The sequence below is a fragment of the Marmota monax genome, unplaced genomic scaffold (genome assembly GCF_021218885.2).
Source record: "Marmota monax isolate L192 unplaced genomic scaffold, Marmota_monax_Labrador192_F-V1.1 WCK01_AAM20220418_F8-fsc00026, whole genome shotgun sequence".
NCBI lineage: Eukaryota > Metazoa > Chordata > Mammalia > Rodentia > Sciuridae > Marmota > Marmota monax.
Genome location: NW_026693108.1, coordinates 12,194,754 through 12,213,715, shown reverse-complemented (window position 1 = coordinate 12,213,715; position 18,962 = coordinate 12,194,754). Strand labels below are relative to the sequence as shown.

Genomic DNA, 18,962 nt, shown 5'->3' with positions numbered 1-18,962 from the left:
ATTATTTTATCTTAATTTACTTTTGTATTTTTCAGGTTATCTTAAGCATTTTGTTTCCCAAATTTAAAAAAATATCATGATATTTATCAGTTCTCTTTGTAGTTTTATTAAATTTGCATTTGGGTACCACAAAACTCACATGACAAACATCAATCCTGTATCTTCTTGTTGCTAGTGTGGCTTAAAAACACTTTTTAAAAAGTCATGAAACAGATATGGGCGTGGTGGTGCACACCTATGACCCCAGCCACCTGGGAGGCTGGGGCAGGACGATTGCAAGTTCAAGGCCCGCTTCAGCAATTTTTTGAGGTCCTAAGCAATTACTGAGACCCTGTTTCAAAATAAAAAATAAAGAGGGCTGGGAATGTGGTTCAGTGGTGAGGTATCCCTGGGTTCAACCCCGAGGACAAAAAAAAAAAAAAAGAAAAAAGAAATAGATAAAGTGAAGGCAGATATTACACAGAGAAAGAACCCTTTAAAAGTCACGCATCCCTAATTATTCTTCCCGAGTTCACTAACCCAAGTTCCTGCTCCTCTTTGGATCTGTTTGCCTCTTAATATAACTTACATTTGAAGTGGTCATTCAAAGCATTTTAAAGATGACAAAAACCTGGTCAGTTGAATATTAGATCCTATTTTTACTCTTGTGAGAACTTTAGGGGTGTTCTAACACTAACTGCATGAAACGAAAAACACACAGCTAAGATCTCTTGAGCACCTGTCATCTCTAGGCAGTTCTGGGAGTTCTTCCTGGATTAAACCATGCAGCTCTAGCTGAGGTCAGTACTGATACAAGTGAGGAAACTGAGGCCTAGAGGACCAGACACCTACTGAACACCACACAACTAGTAGGGCACCACCAGATCTGAACCCAGCCTGTCTCCAGTCTATGTTCTTAAAATGACAGTTTACTCAAGGTCATGTCCCGGCTCTGTGGGAAAGCTGGGCTCAGACCCCCGAAGTCTGAGCTGCCTACTGCGCTCATCGCCACTCTCCTCACCAACAACACTGTTCCTCCAGGCACAAGGGGAGGCTCCAGGGCCACCATCTGGTCTGGACAGCAATGATCAACTAAAGTCAGAGATGTGGGCATTGTGGATATGAACTTGAGTTTCAATTATATTTACCCAGCCCAGGAGATCAAAGAGCTTAAGCGCAGGGCAGGAAACAATCTTCATAATTAGTCTCCAAGGCCAGGCAACAGAGAGGGGAATGAACCCGGGAGAGGAGCAATGTCCACACCACTTGCCATCAAGAGTCCAGAACAGATAGCTGGGATAAATATTTATAAAATGGAATTACTAAAAAATAAGCAGATATGTGGTACAGGAGAGGTACCAGAGTCTCGAGGAGACCAGTGGTGTCAAGGACCAAGGCCTGTGAGAGCCACGTCCCTCTAGGGAAACCCAGGGCAAACACAGGTACCCTGCCCACTGACCACACATCAAGTGGGTTATCATGACCCAAGAGAGCCAAGTCAAAACAAGCAACTGTTAGGATGGAGGCATACTGCAAACCTAGCTCTCCATCCAAAACACAGCTTTTCTACACCACCAGAGGGAAGAGCAGCCGCCCTGCTCTCGTGGGGACATTGAGGAACAAGATGAAGCATCAGGACACTGACGAGCAGCCAGTGGGAGGGCGGGGAGGCAGCAGCGATCATCGACTCACACATGCACAGGGAGGCTGTCGGGGGTCCCCTCGTGGTTGTAGTCCGTGAGGTCGTTAATTGAGCTGATTGAGATGATTCCTTGTCCAATTGTGTAGACAATGGATAATGATATAATTGTCCTGAGTTTAGAAGGTTAAGAGAAGCCTGGTTAATTGTATGACGGCTGTCCATTTCCCAGCCTCCTTCCTTCAAAGTTTATAACAGCCCAGTCATAGACTCCTGTTTCTCAACTTGGGTAAAACTGGTCACCTCTCAGAAAGGTGGAGAGCAAAGTTTTGGCTAGAGCACCAGGAGAAGGGGAAAGTCGCGTTGGCATACTCTCTGAACTCTTTCTGCAGGGCTGGGTAGGAGCTTGTCAGGGCTCCCTTATGTAATGGGTCAACTCAGCAACCAGGGTGTGACTCAGGCAGGGTAATGTCTTCCCAGCCCTGAGCTCTGTGTCTCAGATCACTGATGATATACAGGATCCCTGCCTATCACAAGACTAGCAAAGACGCTATGTTCAGCTCCAGGGATATGGCGTCGAGCAGAATCAAGATTGCGGATGCTTTCCCAAAAGTCTGGATTCCTTCATTCCCCGATTCCACCATCCCAAACCACATGACTTACATTTTGGCTTGTTAACAAGAAAGTTCCAATCACTTACTTAAACTTCCCCAGCCATGAGTCGGCGATAAGAGCTCCGAGAATCGGCGTCAGGTAGCACAGGGCGACAAATGTGTGGTAGATGGCCGTGGACAGGTTGTCATCCCAGCCAATGAAATTTGTGAAGTACAGAATCAGGATTGCTTTTTGCAGAGGACAGGAAGAAGAGGAGGGAGAAACAGAGTCAGGGCTGGCTACCACCACTCACGTCCTTCACCAAAGGGCAAGAAGTGGCTAAGAGTTACCTCTCATTCCATAGTAGGAGAATCTTTCACAGAACTCATTGACCACGATGAAGAAGATGCTCAAGGGGTAACCAAAGCAACTCTGACAAAAAGAAACACAGTGGAGGATCCAGGTGTGCTCCCCCAGGCACAAACTAGTGCCAGTGGCGAGGAAAGTGGCCAGTGCATAGTCAGTAAATTATCAGCGACTATCCAGAGGCAGAAACTTGAATTTTATCATTTTTATTCCCTTAGATTAGTTGTTCCAGATAGAAACAGCAATGAGCTAAAGCAGCAAGGTTTACTGTTAGCCAAGCGGGAAGTACACAGCACTCCTAAGGAAGGCCAGCTCTGCTTGATGCCGGATGCACGATACATACATGTTTAGGGAATGAAGCAAAGTCATGAAAAACTAGGAGTAAAATAGACTGTAAAATTAACAAAGTGAAGGCAGATGGAGAAGGAAAAAGCACACTCACCCATGGCTTGGACATTCCTAAAAGAAAAATGAAAAGTTGATATTAAATTTAAGTCAATACAATACTTTTTTCTGCAGCTAAACTCAGAGCCCTTGGCTTCTCGGGGCAGCCAGAGGAATGGTCCCCAACACAGCTGCAGCCCTCTCAGCCAACCCAGCCCCAGCCCCAGCCCTCATCTGGAGTGAGGCTGGGCCTCCGTCTGGTCTTTTAACGAGAGCCTCAGGCAATTCTCGTGTGTGGTTGGAAGAGAGACCAGAGCTCAAAGAATCCTGCCCAAACCATTTCCTCCCGAAAACACTTCAAAGAGCAACAGGGCAAAATGGAACCATTTTACTATGTTCCTTGGTATCTTACAAGGTCACCAGATACCTGTGAGGACAGTGTAGCGGAGGTGGAAAATGTTTTCAAGGGCCACCGTGAAGGTTCAGCCATTGCTCCCTGTCCCCGGCGCCTTCCTTCCAGTGCCCTCGCCACGAGCAGACACTCCAATGACACTCCACTGAACCCATGCAGCGTACACTCAGCAAAGTCCTTGCCCTTCCTGCCCATGCTTGGGTCTAGCCTCTGAGGTCCCTTCGCACATCACAGTGTGAAAACGGGCAGCTCACACTCTTGCCTCCATGTGGATTGAGTCCCTCCCACCAGCGTTGCCACATGCCAGCCTTTTTCACAATACCTCCCACTAGTAGGGGCTGTTGTCAGGGGAATGAATTCAAGGATCAGGAGGAAAAACTGGAAAATACAAGCGAGTTCAGGCAAATCCATAGACTCGACTGCCTAAACCTGAGGCAGGTCCCCATGACCTCAGGAGAAGCGCCAGAGCCCTGCTTCTCTCTCTCTCTCCCCTGAGTTTTGACTAGTAGTGACCTGAACCCACAGTAGTCCTGGCACCTCCGTGCCTTGCTCCCTATGCACATGTCGCCCTATATTTATCACTGCCAGTCACTGCTACGCCCTTCCCCTGGGGGACCAGCCCCTTTTCCCTCCCATTGGTCTCATCTTAGAGTTCTGGAGCTGCTTCCATTAGGGATATGTGGGTCTTAAACAGAAGAGGGTCTTAAACTTGGGTGAGTCTCAGAAACACCAGGTGACTTGTGAGAACCACTGCTGGGCTATGTCTTCACAGCTGCTAACTCTGCAGGACTGGGGTGGACATTTGAGTTTGCATTTCTAACTGTGAGCTCAGGCAGCACGCTGGGAAAACCACTGCACTGGAGAATTAAAAATAATCCTTAAATCCCTATAGTGCCCCACAAGTTGCACACTGCAGCAGAGTTGCCCATTTGAAGAGCAGCTTCCTTGGAAACCAGTGCCAGCCACTGTGGCTTTTGCCTGAGGAAACTGACTTTTCTCTCTACTTAAGGATTGGCATTTCTAATGAGTTCCAAGGAGAGGTGGGTGCTGGGACCACACTTTGACTTTTTTTTTTTTTTTTGTGGTGCTGGGGATTGAATCCATGGCCTTGTACATGTGAGGCAAGCACTCTACCAACTGAGCTATTTCCCCAGCCCTAGGGACCATACTCTGAGAAGCACGTGTAGGCTGTGTTGTCCTGTTGCTCATGGATTTCCGTAAGTCAATTTCATCACTTCTCCGGCTCTGAGTACCAGAGAGACCAGCTGCCCAGAGCAGAGAGCAAATATAGAAGAAGGACACAGCTCCCCACCTCAGTTTCTGCACTATTCCCATTTGGGGCCCTTCCTTGAAGATTTGGGTTGTATTTTCATTATGTGTAACTCCAGAGCTCCATTCCACATATACACAACCGCAGCTTCTCTGGGCAGCTCCCTTCTTACCCACGTGGCTCCGCACAGCTTCCAAACTGGTACCCACTCACCTTCTGCGCAGGAGCATTCCCACCTGTCCCATTACATTGTGCTGGAGTTATCTCTGTCTCCAGCTCAGCCTGGCCCCAGGGGCCTGACACCAGAGGGGCTTAGACTTTTGCCTACTTAGTATTTTAGATGCAATCTTACTCCTTACTCTAAGGAGGGAAATACACTGTCCTGATCTCACAAAACCCTAATCCTCGACTTTTCCTGCTACTTAAGTTCTAGGTGGAGATTTCACAACACTACCAACCTGGTTTTCGCCCTAGTTAGACTTCCTTGGGGGAAGGCATCTTCCAGTGGCCACACATGAAGAATGAGGGCTGCAGACTCAGACCTGTGACTGACTCTCAGTTCTACTTGCCAGTTGTGGCCTTAGACCAGCCAGTCTTTCTTCTGAAGCCCAACAATCAAGGAAGATCACACCGCCACCTTGTCGGGCTGCTGTAAGAATTCAGATCTTGGTGCATCAGAATTGGGAGATGCTACCACTTCAGACTCTTCCACAGAGTGGAAATTAAATGTTGTTGAATAGGCCTCCAAAGAATCCACTCTATCAGTTACCAATACAAGGATCAGATTCTGGCTCTGCCACTCGCTGGTTCCACTCACCCCCATAGGCCTAGCAGCTTCCCTCGCCCCTTGAGGCCGACCTGCCTGGATCACAGCCGTGTCCCCATGGCCCACCATGGCTTCCATTGGGCATATCAGAAAGAGGGAGGAAAAATCAGAGTATTCATTTTTTTCTGGCACCCTCCTTACCAAGTCCCCTCAGACTGGCTGTGTCCTCAAGTGACAGTCACTGCTACTCTGAGGCTGTCCACTGCACCATGACTCTCTCTCTCTCTTTCCAGTTTTCATGACTTCCTTCCCCCATCCCCCAGGTCTCGAGGTGGTAACAGGGAGACCCACTATCGTTTGTGGACCCTCACCCCACATTGTCCAAATGGACTTCTTTAAACAAACCGTCCTTTTGAGTATGCCACACGATTCCCAAGGGGACCCTGGTGATGCGGTACACCAACTACAGACTCTACCTGCTGTCATCTTGCACTACGAGACAGGAAGGAGTTTCCCTTGCCAGAGAAATTGGAAGGACCCATTGTGCAAACAGTTTTTTTAAAAAAGCTGAACCATGAACCAGGCTATTGGTATCACTCAGAGCCCTATTTTGGTGCATTGGTTTTGTGCTTTCTCAGGACACAGCCGTAGCCTGCAGCACCTGCCTACTTAGGCTTCAGACACCCTGGCCTCACCATTGCCTCCAAGACAAAGCAAGGGGCGAGGCCCACACAAAAGCCCATCCATGGCAAAGCAGGAAGAGGGCTGAAACCCAGCCAGGAGACGGCCAAGCTTCATCGTAACATCCTCCTGTGCTCCTCAGAATTTTGGTTCACACAGAAAGACTTCATTTCTCTGGGGTGACCGTGCTTTCTTACTAAATATCAATGTATCACCTAATATCTGTTAAATAATATTTACTTCAAACATAAATTGGAGTACAGAAAAGAGACCAAAGTGTTCAGGGAGCTTAGACCTTATGTGAACAATCATCACACTCAGAACCAAATCAGGAAAAAAAATTCCTGAACTCACTCAAGCGTGAGCACTGGTCCTGGTCACCACTCAGGAAGTATTTTATGTTCTGAAAGGCAAGTATTACCGAGAACTACTTTTATTGTACAGGGTGGAGGCTGCTGAGCTCATCTGTTATAGAATGCAGAGCTATCTGCTGGACCTCTGCTGCAGCCAGCGCTTCTTATCTACGAGACCTGCGACAACAAGGTTGCTATCTTGGAAAGGCCAAGTGCAGCACAGTGCACAAAATCCCAACTGTTTACCTGGGTGCAATTGTGCTTGTAGCTGGTATCCTGGCAGTAAATCAAGTGGTCCCATGTGTCTGGAATGGCTCTTAGATCACTCAGATTTCAGGACTGATTAGAGCCAAGCCTAGAATCCAGACGCCTTGTCTAGGGAGCTGAGCCGGCACCATGAACTCAGAACAAACGCTGGTCCTTATTGTTACTCTAAGCCTTGAAGTGGTTTTGCCTTTCTTTTGTTCAAAAAAAATTTCATAAGTGTAGATTACACATTTCTAGATTATTGATTTGGGGGAGTGGTGTGGGGAGACAGAGAAAGCAGGAAGAAAATAAGAGACTCCACTGATCCCTACTACTTAGGAAAATCTCTCCATTAATATGAATATTTTCTACTGTTTATAAAACAGCTTGTTTCATATTTTGAATCATTTAGGGACAGAATCTCCAGTTTTAGTGTTTTACTACCTGGAAATCATTGGTCACGAGTGGACTAACAGTGGGAAGGTGTTGTGCGCAGTCAGCTGTCGTGTGAGGTTGGGGAGCGTATTTGCACAAACCAGGTGGGACAGCCCACCACGCACCTAGGATCTAGGGACACCTTAGGGGAATATATGCTCTGACATCTACCCGAACGTTACGGGCGCATGACTGAACTCCCTCAGCGACACAAACAGCACAGACAGTGCGATTCTAGGAGCTGGACTTGGGAAGTTGGAAGGAAGGAACGAGGCACTGTGCTGGGGCCTGAGAGAGCGCTCACCTTACCCTCAGGGGCAGGTGTCTCCTGTCCCTACCTAGCACCCAACTGAGGGAACAGCATCCGCTCTTCATGTTTTAGGAATGGTTTTTGAAGTTGTATGGTGGTGTAGACAGAAGAGTGTCCCAGAGATGTCCACATTCTAATCTTGGGATTGGCGGATATGTTTCCTTCCAGGGCAAAAGGGACTTGGCAGAGGTGGCTAAGGACCTGGAGAGGAGAAGCTGATCTTGAGCTATTCAGTGGGCCCGATACAATCACAAATGACCTACAAAGAGAGAACGTGAGGATGGAGGCAGGGGCGCGAGCAATTGCTCGGGGGGGAGAATGAGCCATGGGATGTGAGCAGCCTGAGCATCTGGAAAAGGCAGGGAAATGGACTCCCGAGAGCCTTTCCAGGGCAGCCCCAGTGGCCTCTTGCTTTAGTCCAGTAAAACCCATATCAGACCTCCTGAGCTTTACAGTGCCATCGTCTGCCAAACCATACAGCTCGGCTGCACGATGGGAAGAAGTGGTTTTGGCGTTCAGGTGAGAACTTTCTCAATGTGCCCTGCATCAGGAGGTGGAAGGATGCCAACCACTGGAACTGGGAAGTGGAACAGGAGTGCAGAGACGTTCTTCCTAGCAGCGCAGCTTTGTTCCAAGTGCTTGACCCTGGGATCTGCATTCCTTCACCCAAAGAAGGGAGCTCTTCTGCAAGTCACTTAACAAGACTGAATCCACATGAATAAGACGAGGCTTGTTATTTATGGCACTCACGGAGACAACAGTGTAGAGTTTTCACCAAGCCTGGACTGAGGTTCAGAATGGACTGACTTAGAATTAAAAACAGACAAGAATTCACTGTGGGGTGGCTCTCAAAGAAGAGGCAGCTCCCTCCAGGGTCACTCAAATTGACCCCAAAGCAGAAAGGCCTGATGATGTCTCCCTGGGAAGTGAGGCCACAGGATGCTGTGCCAGAGAAAGCCAGTCTTCCTCAACGTGAGCCACCTGGCAAACCTGGCATTTTCTGCCGAGCTGCTCTCCAGGTGGACCGTGCTGCCACGTACGACACGTGGGATTCTGACAGCTGAGAAATGCCGCATGGCTTCATATCGTATGACCTCTCTCCCTCTCTCTTTTAAAGAAAGTAAAGTGTGCAGCACATTAAGGAGAGCCCAAAGGACACAAACCAGGCTAAACTGTGACAGACTGGAGTAGGGGGAGGGGGGAGGGCCTGAGGTCACTCACCACATTCAATTATTTTCCAAAACACATAGGCTTCAGTCAAGTAATGAAAGGTGCTTTTCTTTCCTTAGACGGGCTCTTCTACCACCATAGCCAGGTCTGCTTAAGAATAAACGCGCATGCGTGACCTAAGTGCTTGCCCTGGACTGGCTCTGTGGACACTTTTTCTTGATTTAGTTCTTTTTTTTCCATGTTGAATTTGAACATGTTGCCACATTTCCCAGCCCCAGGGTCACTGCTAGTCCATATGGCATTTCTGTGTTTGGGAAAGCGTAACCTCTTAGGCTGATGCTGCCAGAGGTATGGCTTCACAAATGGACAGAGGCTCTGTCCTAGTAAGAAGAGGTGCCCCTTGGAGGCTGCGCTGCCTGGTGAATGGGGCAGGGGCTGTATTCCACGCCCCCAGCTCCACCTGCTGGGACCTTCCTGTGGGGCAGGGCCACATACCTGTGGGTTATATGTCGATTGTCCCTCCTGGAAGCACTGACCTCCATTCCCATTCAGGGCACCTGTATTCCCCTGCTAGCTCCTCACGTAGCCACTGAATGGCACATGCTGACGTGCCATCTCCAGAGCACCACCTACATCAAGCTTCCCTTGGCGCTGCCGCTCAGTGCCTGTGGATCATCAGGCCTTGAGGACAGGGAAAGTCGACAGAACTCCCATGACACAAAGTTACTTTTTAGAGCTACAGGGAAACCCATGCTAATGGGGGAGTGTGGGTCCTAGTCAATGACCTTGGCATGATGCTACCAAGATCAGCTCAGCCCTGAGGACCCAGCACATGTCCACACATGCCACCAGGCGAAAGCTTGCCCATAGCTGATCTGAGTCTGAGTGGATGCCTGGTGGGTGAGAGGCCCTGGAGGGGCTCTGCCGACCCCTCACCAGCTGAGTCCTAACCAGGTGGGGCTTCTGCCAGCCCCAGAACTGCCAGAGAATGCAGAACATGCCACCACCTAGCTACCACTTTGCACCAGCTCCTTGGCAACACATTGCAGTGTGTCACTTATTGCTTTAGGTCTCTGAGCCTCAGCACTCAAACACCTCTGGACATGTTCAGAATCTCACAACCCACTCATCAGCCCCTGTGAGGTTTTGGAGTCATCCTTTCCGTTATCAGGGGCAGGGACCTGGAGAGCTGGCATCTGGGGTCACTCCCCCTGTACCATGTGAGGGGTGGGCTAGCGCACTGTGTCTTTTTCATCCATCTGTCAGGACTCGCTTGGTCTCATGTGCTCGGCCTTTCTTTCAAACACTCCCTCCCTCAACTTGGGCTGTCTGCTCAGGCCGGGGACAGCTTTGGGTCGGTCAGTGGGTTTCCTAGGACTGTCATGCAGAGTACCTTGAACTGGTGGCTTAAAACAGTGCAGGTTTTTGACTCACAGTGCTTGAGGCTTGGAGTCTGGGAGCAAGGCGATGGCTTGGTTGGTTCCCTCTGTGGCCTTGGGAGAAGCTGCTCCAGGCCTCTCTTTCAGACCTGGTGGTAGCATTCAGTCTCTGGCATTCCTGAACTGGAGAAGCAGCGCCCCGCCTCTGCCTCATCTTCATGTGGCAACCTCCCTGTGCAAGCTTCCATGTCCAGATTTCCTTTTTCTTAAGGACATTAGTCACACGGGATTAGGGGCTGCTCCACTCCACTATGACCCCATTTTAACTAAGTAAACTTGCAACTATCCTATTCCCCAAAGAGGTCTCATTCTGAGGTTCTAGGGGGGTTCAGGCTTCAAAATGTGAATTTGGGGGAAACACAATTCAACCTGTGACAGTCAAAGGCCATTTGCAGTGTGCTACTTATTGCTTTAGGTCTCTGGGGCCTCAGCACCCAACCACCTTTGGACATGTTCAGAGATCGCTTAATTTCAACCGCTCCACTGCAGGAGAAGGTTAGTCAGGCCAGAAAGTACGCTGGAGTTAATATGTAGCAAAACAAAGGACCTGGGCAACAGTCCCAAGTTCTGCCTGGGTCTAGGTGGGAACAGGCGCGCAGATGAGATGATTTTCCTGGACATTAGAACAGTAACCCTTGCTCTCCCAGTTGGTTTCTTTATCTGCACTTGGGTATTTTAATTCTAGAACACCCTTAGCTCAGAACTTATAAATGCATGGCAGCAAAGAGCGAACGGACAACTATATTCTCAAATTCAAGAGGACAGAGACCTTCCTCAGAGGAGTCCCCCAGAAGGAGACTGAGGGAAGAACATGGTGGGCGGGAAGCAGCTGTTGGCCTCCTGACAACACCCTCCCTCCACACCAAGCTGCCCACACCCAACAGGCAGCAGAAACTAGCAGATTAACATCAGTGTTGCACACTGATCCACGTGTACCACTGTACAGTATGACCCTGATACGGTCAAGGAGAAAACAATGCCAACCACACAGTGTTGCTAAATCAAAAGGAACCAATCTGCTGGTATTTTGATTTTAGACACAATTAAGTTAGAGACCCTAACTTTTACACACCAAGACTTTTTACTCTTATATGATAAATCGTGTCTAGAAAAAAATGCTTTATAATCACATTAAGTATGAAGTTAGGCTACAAAACTTGGCTCAGCATGCACTTTAATTTTTTTTTTGCCTAATTGATACTTAGGTTGAACATTCCCTATTGTTAACAGGAAAATATCTGTAAGAAAGCTCTAGAAGTAGAACTGATAACATATTATGTGTATTTTAAATACTATTGGATATCATCTAATAGCCATCCATAGATGTTTTGGGTAATTTTTTTTTCTTTTTTAAAAATAATTCTGGAATGAGCAAACAGAAAGAAAGTTATATTGGAAGAAGAAAAGGGGAAAAATGGTTAAACATTATGTGTAAAGAAACATACACAGAAACTTTAACCACAGATCCAAAGCACAGGGTCAGCAGAGTACGACCACAATTTTTGGAATGAATCCAAGGTAAACCGTCTGTTTTTACTATGCTACTTCAAGTGTTTCTGATCTTACCTGATATTACACATGGGGGTTTTCTCCATACCACTTTTGTTATTAACTGAATTGTTTCGAATTGATTAGAATAAGACTCTAAATCCACCTGTCTTGCTGGGAGTCACTGGTCACCAAGCGCAGCGCCTGAGACCAGTGGCCTCAGCTTTGCACACTAAGAATATTTCCACCTAAGCCCACATGGAAGGGATGCGAACATCTCAGAACATTTTCTCGTTACCATGTGGAGGGGGTTGATGCTGTCACCTCCAAATTCACGTCCTTCCCAGAATCTCAGAATGTGACCTTTTTGGGAAACAAGGTGGCTGAGGATGCAATCAGTTAAGGTGAGTGGGGTCAGACTGAAGTAGGGGGCCCTAAATCCAAGGGAGTTAGAAGAGAGAAGAGGCCAAGACAGATGTTCAGAAGGAAGATGGCCATGGGACAGTGGAGGCAGAGACTGAAGTGACCATCCACTAGCCAAGGAACAGCAAGGACAGCCAGCATCCCAGAAGCGGAGAGAGGCCTGAAACGAGACTGAGAGCCTCCAGAGAGCATGCCCTGCCCACGCCTTGACTTTGGACTCCGAGCCTCCAGACCAATGGGAAAATACGTGTCTGTTTGTGGTACTTTGGGTGCAGCAGGAAGCCAGAGCACTGTGTGAGTCCTGTGTTTGGTTTTTTTCCCCAAGAATATCTCCAATTCACAAGTGCACCTCTCATATACCCTAGAGCTTACAATACAATCTTGTCACTGCAGACAGACTGAGGAGGGTTAAGTGCTCTGCTTTGAGAACTTTGAATGGGCCTTCTTATCTAAGCACATTCTGTGAATTTTCTAGTCTTCAATCTGACTCTTGAACCAAATTTTCCTTGCGGGTACATGCTCACGATCATTTACCCTGCGGTAAAACTGGAGGATTCAAACCCCCACTCCAAGGAGAGGCTCCTCCTGCTGCCTGTGGGGGCCTTGGGCATTTTTCAGCCTCCTCCCAGGAGGAACTAGATCTTCCTCCCTCTTGAGTCTCTGGGGAAGAGCTTGACCATCCTCTACTCAGATGTTGCACTTTCCAACTGCTGAGATGTCCTTTAACTCCGTCCTGCTTGCTAATGGCAGGTGTACTTGTAAACCAAAGGACAAAGCCACAAAGCAGCAATTCTCAGGTCGTTCTGTTGCAACCCAGTGTTATGAGGCAATGATTCTCACTCATCTCCTGATGGCACTGCTCGCACTCTCTCACCAGGAAAGAATGTGCAGATGTTCCTCAGACCTCACCCTTGTTTTTATTTCCCTATCAGCTCACCTGGGATACCTACCCACTTTCTCCTCTGCAGGGGATAGACTCCAGATACAATTGTGACCAGAGGTTTCTCCCACCCTGAGACAGAGCTGGCTAGGAAATCTTAGCCCTGTGCATGGTTTCATGTCATTCCCCATCACTAACCACTCTACGCTGGGAACAGAATGACTGTCCCTTCTGCCAGCAAAGTTTCCTGGGGGCTCCACTAGCCAATTGAGAGAGCCATCCATCCGCTCTTCCCTGTTCTTCATGGAATGGTTCAGTAACTCAGAGAGCTGTAGGAAATTACTAATCAAAAAAATCCAAGTAAACAAAAAAATTGAGTAATTCTGCTCATCCTTTTTTTTGGGGGGGGGTATCAGTGATTGAACTCAGGGGCACTGGGCCACTAAGCCACATCCCAGCCCTATTTTGTATTTTATTTAGAGACAGGGTCTCCCTGAGTTGCTTAGCACCTCACTGTTGCTGAGGCTTGCTTTGAACTTGTGATCCTCCTGTTTTAGCTTCCTGAGCCCTGGGATTATGATTATAGGCGTGTGCTACCGTGCCTGGCAGAGCCTCCATCTTTGACAAGTCACTGCTTGTTGCGTTCACAGGGGTCATTCACCTCCGCACAGCTCAGAGGGAGAAAGTTGTTTGTGGACTTAGATTCCTGCCCCCCAGGCTCTGATCTCTTCTAGGAAAGATTATTTTATACCCTCGCTTGGGAAATAAACACCTGCATGAATACATGATTTAGGCCCACCCCTGCCGGCCCAGGCTGGGCCACGCTGATGGGGTACTGCTACTCATTGCTGTTCTGCCTGCACTCTTCAGGGAGCACCTACAGGCTCATTTTCTAATCCTACCATGGATTTACCCAAAGCCTCTTCACCACAGACAAGTACCCACATGGATAATCCAGGGGCCAGGCTGTGTACTACATCATACCACAATCTGATTTTTAGAGCGTAGTAGTAATATTTGGACAAAGGCAAGGGTCAGGAAGAAGAGAGTCCTGTCATTTAAAGTCACTTAGGGTCATTTGGGTTTTCAAAATGTGGTTCTGGGACCAGCAGAAAGGGCATCCTGGGAACTTGTCCAAATGTTCATCTTTGAGCCACGCCCCAGTCCTCCTGAACCACAGACTCAGGCTGGGCAGAAATCGGTGAAAAGAACATGCCCTCAGGGTGAGTCTGGTGCAAGCAAAGTTTGAAAAACACTGGTTTAGTGCACTGTCAGCCCAGCATAAGAAGCTCTCTCCTGGCTGGAAGAGGTCAGCCCTGAGGTCACAAAACAAAGGTCCTCCAGTATGCAGCAACCTGGACTTCCAGCTGCACACTCTGAGCTTAGAGCAGGGACACCGGCTTCACCGGCTCCTTAGCCCTCTCCTGGTTGACCCCAGAGCTCTGAGAGAGGATGTGGGAGGACTTTCAAAGGGCCGGCTGTGAGTTACCTTCAAGGCTACTTCATCATCTAATACTCCAAAAAGAAGCTAACTTGGAAAAACTCACTGGAAACGCAGCCCGAGACATGGGGCACAGGCATAGCAGAGGTCCTTTGCTAAGTAAGAACTTCTCAAATAAGCTGGAGGTCTTGGCAGACTGAGGCAGGAACTTGATTCAGACTTGACCCTTGTACCTCACTTTCAGAGTCAAATAGGTGGCAAGTGACATAGTAAGATCCATGGTTTTCCAAGACCAAAGTGTGAGAGCACCAAAGTCCACCAAGTTCCTTGCTAAATTTTGGATAGGGCAGGGGTGAAAGGCAAAATCTTCAGTGAAGTCATCAGCAGCCTCTGAAGGCTTCAAGGCCTGCTCTTTCTTCTCTGAGGTTTCTCCCCAGTCTATAAAAAGCTCTCTGTCATTAGGAGACTTCACCCACCCAGATGGCCCTCAGGAGAAAAGACTTCTCCACACTGATTCTGAGAAACACACAGGTACTTTAAGGTAAGGGTTAGAAAAAACAGTGGCTCATGGGCCAAATCCAATCTACTACCTGCCTTTGTATAGTTAACAGATAAGATTGATTTTATGGTTTTCAATGATTAGGAGAAAAGAGACTATTTTGTGGTGCATGAAAATTATATGAAATTCCGCTGTCAGTGCCCATAAATACAGTCCTATTGGAACATCTCCACCCTTTTGTTTACAGATTGTGGCTGTTTTCACAGTCCAAGGATCGAGTTGAGAAGTCATCGCAGACAATGTAGCCCACAAAGCTGAGAGTATCTATTACCTGGCCCTTTCCAGAAGAGACTACTGACTTCTGCTTTAAAACAGGGTTGGCAAAGCTAGGCACCTTGGTGCACACCTGTAATCTCAGTGGCTCAGGAGGCTGAGGGAGGAGAATTGTAAGTTTGAGGCCAGCCTCAGCAACTTTTGGGCAACTTAGTGAGACCCTGTCTCAAACTAAAAAATAAAAAGGCTGGTAAAGTGACTCAGTGGTTAAGCACCCCTGGGTTCAATCTACAGTACAAAAAAAAATTTAAAAAGTAAAACAAAACAGGGTCTATGGATCATGATGCCAAACAAGATTCTGCAACCAGGTTTAGCGATGCATTGCCACATCCCAAGCAATAGTTTATCCCTGTTTGTTGTTGGGGCTTCTCATTGCTTATGCTGAGTACTAAATTCCTTAATGGTACAGTTCTGGATCTCATCGTGTCCCTCCCTTTCCTAGTCACTCATCACCTCTGCCCCTTGATTTCCAGGGGGAGTGCAAGAACCTGCTAAGTTCCAGTTGTACAGTGCCGAAGCCTAGCTCACAGTACAGGTTTCTCTAAGAACAGGTTCCTGCTCTGTTGCCTCATTTGCCAAGTATTCCAAACATCACCTTATGGCACCCAGCACCTGAAACAATTTTGGCATAATCTGTGTGCCAAAGATCTATTCTCAGAGGGCAAGTCATTACCACTTTGTTTCTTAATAATAATCTTTTAAACTTTTTTATTTTTTGGCATTTACTCACCCTTGATATTGAAAAGTTGGGACTTTGCTAAAAATCAAACCAGTGTCTGAATATACAATTGTTGCTATTCACATGCTATGCCAATCTCAGTTGCAAAAAACAAACAAACAAGCACCAAAACCCTTAAGGACCAATTTGCAAATTAGAAAATGTTGATTGATTTGGAACTATGCTTCAAAAGCCAACTCGAATCATCTGCTGCTTCCTTTGACAATTATTCCCATTTGAGCTGTTATGAGTGCTAAACGCATCTCACAGCATTCTAATTCAACACAGATTTGATATCCAGAGTCCAAGAAAAACACTTCAGAGAACCTCCCTGTTAACAGGGAGCCGCAAGGGAATGGCGTTTGAGGATGGGGCCCAGAACATCAGCCTAGGAATCCCCCCATGAAGCTGAGTGAGATAGGTACTCATGCTGGCAGTCTCCACCCAAGATCTCTTGAAGCAAGATTCTGGAACAAGCACAATTAGCCACAATTAAATGTCCAAAGTGTGACCCACTCACTGCTTCTACTTCCAAACCCTATGTGGCCTATGGCCTGGTGCAGTAGGAAGTGAGACCCCAAAGAGCTTACTTTATTGGGGCAAGAATGCAGGGGCAGCAAATGGCAAGGTGGAAATCAGAGTCCCTTCTCTCCAGCATGTGGCCATGTCGTCTTAAAAGCAAGAGCCAGGGCATGACTCTGGGGATCCACTGCCCCATCTTTAAGGGAGCAGAGGGTTTCCACTGGTGCTCTGCTCTCTGTTACTTCAGGAGTGACTCTTCTGTGGCAGGTGGCAGCCAGGTTGCCTCCAAGCTCTGACCTCTCAAGAACCAGCTACTCTATTTCTGTGCCTCTGCTTACAACCTGAGGACAGAGGCAGGATCTGAAGTCGGGCCCCAGGGAGATGGCTCTAATTCCTCTAGGGCCAGCAATCCCTCCAGAACTCCAAGGTCGCCTCCCCAGCCAGAGGGAAGAGAAGTGTAACCCAGCTTGCGGCTGTCACCAGCTTCCTGACATCACAGTGTTGTGTCAGCATAACCTGGTCCAGCTTCGAGGCCACAGCCAGCGCAGAGTGGGCGCACAGGGATCTGAGTTCCCACAGGTGGGCAGATCACGGTTACTGCATTCATTCTCCAAGCCTAGGAGTCTGCGGGACTGGGCGCCCCAGCTCTCAGCCCACCAGTGACCACCGGGAAGGGGACGTGGAGCCCCACTACCTCCCGCGCTTTGCAGTCCGGTGTTTGCCTTTTCCCGCGGTGCGCACTCGCACTCGCTGGCGGGGCCGGGGCCGCTCCCTCCCTCGCTCTCCCCGCCTTCGCCAGCCACCCCAATGACAGCGGGGGCGGGGGGGGCAACCCGCTCACAGCCACAGCGCTCTGTCGCTGCAGCAGGACTGCGTGGCACAGTGGCACCCCGGCCTTCCCCGCTGCCAGGACGGATGTGTCCTCGCTCCCCGGGGATCCCGCCTCCGCCAGCAGACTTACCCATGGTGGAGGCTCTGTGGGTTCCCCGCGGTGACCGGAGAGTGAGAAGAGTCCAGCACCACTGACTGTGGCAGGCCCTGCCGGGCTAGCTACCTGTGCTGCTGGAGGTGTGCGAGGCGGGGCTGCCCCGGGCTCCACCCTTGGAGTGCCTGAACCACGCTGCAGGCGGCAGAGGTCATCACCCTTGATACCCTGCAGGTGTCCACTTGGGCTGGCCGGTGCCCCAGGCGGTCTAGGCAGGAACAGACCCAAGTAACAGGGAAGCAGAAGGGCTGTGGGGCCTCCGGCTCCCCGTGTGAGCCGTCATTAGTCACCTGGAGTGCTTGTTAAAATGAAGATTGCTGGCCCCACCCCAAGACCAGGATTGGGGCTGAAGCTGCATTTTTAACAAGCCTTAGGTGATGTGCATGCTACTGGCCGGGCCCACACTTCCAAACCACCTTCCAGGAAACATGCACTGCTTCTCTGTGGGGATGGGAAACTGGGTGGCACACTGGTCACTGTGTGTCTATGTCCTGTGTGTTTGTGCACATGCCAGGTATGTGCTTGTGACTTCACCTGCAGTTTTTGTTTGTTTGTTTGTTTTCAAAGAGAGAGAGAATTTTTTAATATTTATTTTTTAGTTTTCGGCGGACACAACATCTTTGTGTGTGGTGCTGAGGATCGAACCCGGGCCCGCACGCATGCCAGGCGAGCGCGCTACCGCTTGAGCCACATCCCCAGCCCTTCACCTGCAGTTTGAACCAATGCAAGCATTTGTGAAGGATTCTACATCTCCACACAGAAAACAAAAACAGAAATGATGACCTAGCAATCCTCTTGAGATGACTGTTCTGTTTTCCTGTCTGACTTGTGTTCTGCAAACAAAAAGGAACAGGGAGAGGGAGGGCTGCGGTGGGGCTCAGCGGTAGCACGCTCGCCTAGCACACGTGAGGCACCGGGTTGGATCCTCAGCACCACATTAAAAAAATGAAATAAAGATTGTGTGTCCACCTACAATCTAAAAATAAAATTTAAAAAAAAAGGGAAATGGAGGTGAGTTTCCACTCTTTTCTTTAAACCCTCCTTTCCCTCCCGGAGCCTCTGGCAGGACTGCTCCACCTTCTGCCTCTGAATTTGACTCCTTCAGGAGCCTCTGAGGTGGTTTGTACAGGACCTGTCCTTCGTGCCTGGCTTCCTTCCCTTTGCTAATGTCCTCAGGTGCATCCCCACTGTAGCTTGGGTAGGAGCTCCCTTCCTTGGTAAGAGTGAGGAGCATTCCAGTGAATGGACACCCCTCGCTTTCCTTGTCCTCCCATATGCCCCATTATTTTAGAGCCTTGGGAAGTCCCCCAGCCACACGGTTGGGAGATGGTGGTGTGGAGGTGAAGCAGAGGGAGACACTGCACCTGCCCTCTCTGGGCTTCTTCACTATGTGTGAGGAGGGAGAAACCCCTTTCCGCCCTTGCCTAACTGATGCCCAGGGTAGCTGATGTTGGCTGCTGGGTCCCGCTGGGTCCTGTCAGGCAGGAAGATGAGCACTGACCAGAGGAAAGCCTCAGGGGCTCTGCAAGGCTTGGAAGCACTCTTCCCAGGTATCACCTACTGTCAGCCAGGCTTGGCAGAGAGGGGACGCTCCTGATAGCTCCTTTGGGTCCATTTTATCTGCAGGGT

At 48.9% G+C, this 18,962-nt stretch overlaps 1 protein-coding gene across 1 annotated transcript in view; it reads right to left on the bottom strand.

Annotated features, from left to right (window-relative positions):
* Slc15a1 (solute carrier family 15 member 1) overlaps nucleotides 1-17,423 on the bottom strand; it is a 53,556-nt gene extending 36,133 nt beyond the window's left edge. The window contains exons 1-5 of the mRNA XM_046454901.2: nucleotides 17,310-17,423; nucleotides 3,021-3,037; nucleotides 2,563-2,644; nucleotides 2,319-2,460; nucleotides 1,672-1,791 (exon numbers count right to left, since the gene is read on the bottom strand). Of these exons, the coding sequence (XP_046310857.1) occupies nucleotides 1,672-1,791; nucleotides 2,319-2,460; nucleotides 2,563-2,644; nucleotides 3,021-3,037; nucleotides 17,310-17,313 (365 nt within the window). The 5' untranslated portion in view covers nucleotides 17,314-17,423. The remainder of the gene's footprint in view (nucleotides 1-1,671; nucleotides 1,792-2,318; nucleotides 2,461-2,562; nucleotides 2,645-3,020; nucleotides 3,038-17,309) is intronic.
* Between the last annotated feature and the right edge of the window lie 1,539 nt (nucleotides 17,424-18,962).